General features: G+C 52.3%; 2 protein-coding genes across 2 annotated transcripts; both read right to left on the bottom strand.

Moving 5' to 3' along the window:
• Positions 1-592: 592 nt before the first annotated feature.
• On the bottom strand, positions 593-1,318 carry LOC308280853 (CMP-N-acetylneuraminate-beta-galactosamide-alpha-2,3-sialyltransferase 4-like; the record flags this gene model as incomplete). Its single annotated transcript, XM_080755170.1, has 1 exon — positions 593-1,318. The coding sequence occupies one exon, from the start codon at positions 1,316-1,318 to the stop codon at positions 593-595; it is 726 nt and encodes a 241-aa protein (XP_080611296.1).
• Positions 1,319-2,486: 1,168 nt separating this feature from the next.
• Positions 2,487-3,044, bottom strand: LOC308280856 (suppressor of cytokine signaling 1-like; the record flags this gene model as incomplete). Its single annotated transcript, XM_080755173.1, has 1 exon — positions 2,487-3,044. The coding sequence occupies one exon, from the start codon at positions 3,042-3,044 to the stop codon at positions 2,487-2,489; it is 558 nt and encodes a 185-aa protein (XP_080611299.1).
• Between the last annotated feature and the right edge of the window lie 1,194 nt (positions 3,045-4,238).

The raw sequence follows: 4,238 nt of genomic DNA, 5'->3' as shown, positions 1-4,238 counted from the left end.
TTCAGTGATTTTTTTTCTTTTTTTGTGCGGTGTATCTTTTAATAACCCCTAATCCTCATCGGTCTCCTCCTCCTCCTCCTCCTCCTCCTCCTCGTCTTCCTCACACGCTTCATCGTCAGCATCGTCCTCTTCTTCGTCGCTGTCCAGCTCCACCACAAAGGCGGGCCCGGCGTCGTCTCCGTTCTCCTCGTCCTCGGATCGGCCGCTGTTGCCCGCGTCCGCAGATCTCGGTTGTTTCTCAGCGAAAACCAAATCTTTGAAAAATAAGGTGTTTTCTTCTTCGTAGTCGCTGGGAGGGTCTACTTGCGCCGCAATCGGGCTCAGGATCGGTCTGCTCGCTGGCCTCGTCGGTGCTGGCCTTGTCGCTGCTGGCAACGTTTGCTGTGTGGCGCATGACTGTGGTGTGCGTTTCGTAACGTAGCTGGCGGCTTTCTTTTTCTTGGGTAGTTTATTGAACCTGCGTGCGTCGGTATAGGCGTACATGGCGTTTCTACAGACAGCTGCGTTACAGTAATACGCTACCAGATCGCAAACGTATCCCACGCAGCCGTACATTTCGGGCTCGCTTCGATGGGTTTTTAGTAAACCACAATCAAACCAACTTTATTATATTTAGTTTGTCGAATGCGACCATCAGCTTTTTCTCCGTGTTAAAGTCGTGCACGTACACGCCCGTGCCCGCGGTCGTGTTGTCATAGTAGTGAACAAACTTCTTGGCCCGATAGCCGTCAAAACCGAACGCGGTCACCCTCTCGCACATGCTTATGGCAATGAGCAAGGCCACGAATCCGGTAGTCGGTCTGCTGCGAGTCAGATCTCTGCCGCACTGCAGGAAACTCGGGTCGACGAGCCTGATTTGCTCCACGGAGACGGTTTTTGTAAATAGCTTTGTGTCGGGCGGGGACCTCCAGAACTGGAGCCCGTCTAAGGAAAGGCACAAAACGGCCGCGTTTAACCAATCCAAGTCTTGCGGCTTAAAGGCCACCATGGCCTGTACGGAGGAAGCCCCGTCTTGGGACGCCGTATCTAACGACATCGACTCCGGGTAAAATAACCTGATTGTGGTCTTGGAGCCCACGTGTTTCTCGTAACCTCGGATCGGAGCATCGTTGCACCTGAACACGATGTCGTGACCGTCGATCGCGGGTCCTCTGCTCTCGTACAGCAGCCCTCTGCCGCTCCCCACGACAGCGCAAGACGTGCCCGCGGGCCAGTGAAACTCTGTCAGTAAGTTTAATAGGACGCTAAGGTGTTGCCGCACACCCATGAACCCATAAGGTAAAGCTGCCTTCTCGTCTATGTGCGTGTGTGGCGTCATAAAGGGTACGCTCTGGCCCCTGCTGTACAAGCGAACAATAAGCGTCGTGTGAAAGTACATCAAGGTAAAGACGAGTCCGTACACAAACAGTAGCTTGTTCATGGCTTTGAAATAGCATCTAACTTTATATATATATATCGGTCCAGTGTCTCATGTTAAGGCAGATGTTAAATGTATGAAATGTGGCAGGTTTAAATGTTAACAGGACACAAGATTCAAGGATTTGTAATCGCACTACTGTTCCAACTACATACTCAGATGGGACGTGTTTGTGTGCTTTGGACTGGGTCTCGGAGTGGTGGCGTTTGTGTTTACAGCGATTTTGGGAATAATAGAGACTTCTTGGTGCTTTGTGCGTTGAAAGACAGGTTATCGTTTATTTTGTTGTTACAACATACACGTTATCTTTACAAAACATATCCCAAACTTCTATACCTCCACACAGCTCAGACCTCATCTCACGGGGCAGAAAATCAACAGGGAAAACTTCTATACCTCCACACCGCTCAGACCTCAATAGCGAGTGCGTGCAGTGGCACTTTGCTTGACTCCCGGGCCCGCGAGTGCGCGCAGTGCGGAACATGCACCAATGAACATCGGTAATATATCAAAAATAGGTCTTTATTATTTACGATGTACAAACATCACAACACAGCAGTTTCGTTCATTGTATGACGATGGATGCAGCTGGCGGCCGTCCTCGCTCTGAATCCAATCATGATTCTTGGGTCAAGGTCTGATACGGTCCGTGGCTGGATCTACTCTCGTTTTTTTTTGCTGTATTTATATATACACACAGCACTCCCACAAGACTCAGCCCACTCTACACTGAATGACCTTCACTTTCTCACGGCCTCAAACGCAGACTGGTCCAAACCCACCTGGCCCGTTTGTATCATAGGACTATCATAGGACGCAAAGACTAAAATTACCCCCTTCAGATGAAGGGCAATAAAACAGACAGACGGGTGCACTGATACGTTTCACTCGGTATGTTTTATTTTCAGAGAAGAGTACACACAGGTTTTATTTTCAGAGAAGAGTACACACAGGATTACACACAAGATATTATGTCAAATCAACTGTTTTCGTTCGGCACCCGAGCTCTGGCGGCGGGTGCCGAGCGTCTCGTGATGACCCAACGCCGGCTCACGGCTCGTACGCGGGCTCACAGCGCGTACGGAAACTCCACAAGGAAATCCAGGAGGGCGGGTGGCAGCGGCAGCCGCTTCAACCTATCCGGCCGCTGCTGCTCCCGGCCGCCGCACGCGGCCACGATGCTGCGGCGGCACAGCTCTTTCAGCGTGGGCGCCCGGTGCCGGAACGGCAACGACATGCCGCTGTTGATGCCCGCATAGACCTCCAATAGACCAAAGAGACTGGCGAAGTCGCTATCGCTGCCTTGCAGCCGGAAGCGGTGTCTTCCGGCTGCAAGTGGACCTACGTGGATGATACGCCGCGAGGCCACCCTGTTTATGAGGCGGTACGAAATCGTGAAGAACACGTCTCGTTGGGCGCTGTCCCGCACCAAGAAGCGGCCAGGCGCCGCGTCCCGCATCAGCCGGGCCGTGGCCTGGGCACTCAGCGGGCCCCAATAGAATCCCCCCCTAGTCAGCTTCTCGGTCGTGTCTTTGATATCTTCGTAGGCCTCTCTGCAGCAGAAATCCTGGAAGCGTCCGACCAGGTCGTCCATGGGCGACAACATCGGCGGTCCTCCGTGAGCCATGAGCTGTCAGACGCCTAGTGGCCGTGTGAGTCTGCTGTGTTGCGACAAGGAAAAAAACAGTGTTATTAAAAACTGCAGTTTTTGACCGTTTTATCTTTTCATTCGCTCCCTGTCTAAAAATCCAAAACAGACCCCGTGCAAATTTAATGCGATGTAATGCAGTTGAAATTTTGCTTACCTCGAATCCTGTTCCTGTGGTGTTTGAAAAAGACTCTCTGGACTCTCTGGGCTCTCTGGGCGCACTGGTGCGCTCCACTTGTTGGTTCCCATCCTGTATCTCCTTATCTGATTGAAAATGTCAGTGCGACATGAATAACATAAACACAGCTTCAAAAGCTCAACTTCATTATCTGGCACTTGCGGACACGATACCGTGCTTTATCCCGATACCGCGAGTCTTGCAGTGTGGGGAAACGTGCGACCCGCGAGACCGTGAGTCCCGCCGGCGGGCCTTATCGTGATTTTGGGGAGAGACAAAAACCACACAGAGAGTGCGGCCCCACGTCGCGACCGCGCGCCGGGTTTTCGGAAAACGAATCGCGCGCAGCGTGCGTGCAGGCGGGCCGCAAGCTTAACCTGTTAACCTGTTAAGCCCTATGTGAGCCGTCGCCGGGTCCCAGGGCTCAGAGGCTGCATTGTTGTCCAAGTATTTCACATAGACCCAAAAATAAATACATTTCAATGTTGATTCGGCTACAGTGGACCTACAGCTCACACAATCGGCTGGCATTGTCTTCCTCATCCACACACTAGCGCACCTTATAAGCATTTCAAAAGCAACGACTACAATTTGCACAATCCGAAAACACGAGAACGACCGACTTTCCGGCTCGCACAGAAACACGTTCCAGTAAGCCAGACGAACGAACAAGGCGTCAAACAGCAAGAGGAGACTTCGCTCTTTCGAACGATACCGGCCCCGAGCCGATACGACGCAACCCCCCCCCCCCCCCCCCCCCCGAAACGTAACGAAAACATAAACGCAAAAAAAGAAAGTTTGCGGCTCTTTATCTCCATTTACACAGACACACACACACACACACACACACACACACACACGCACACGCGCGCTCCAACAGCCGACCGGAAGAGACGCGCGAGAGCGGCGGGTTCGAGCGTCATTTCTTTTTCACCAGTCGGTGTAACCGTTCGACACGAGTTACGGTCATTCGCGACTCGGCACGATGGCCGGTC

The sequence above is a fragment of the Nannobrachium achirus genome (genome assembly GCF_963921795.1).
Source record: "Nannobrachium achirus genome assembly, contig: SCAFFOLD_380, whole genome shotgun sequence".
In the NCBI taxonomy this organism is placed as follows: domain Eukaryota; kingdom Metazoa; phylum Chordata; class Actinopteri; order Myctophiformes; family Myctophidae; genus Nannobrachium; species Nannobrachium achirus.
This window is presented reverse-complemented; position numbering and strand designations above follow the sequence as displayed.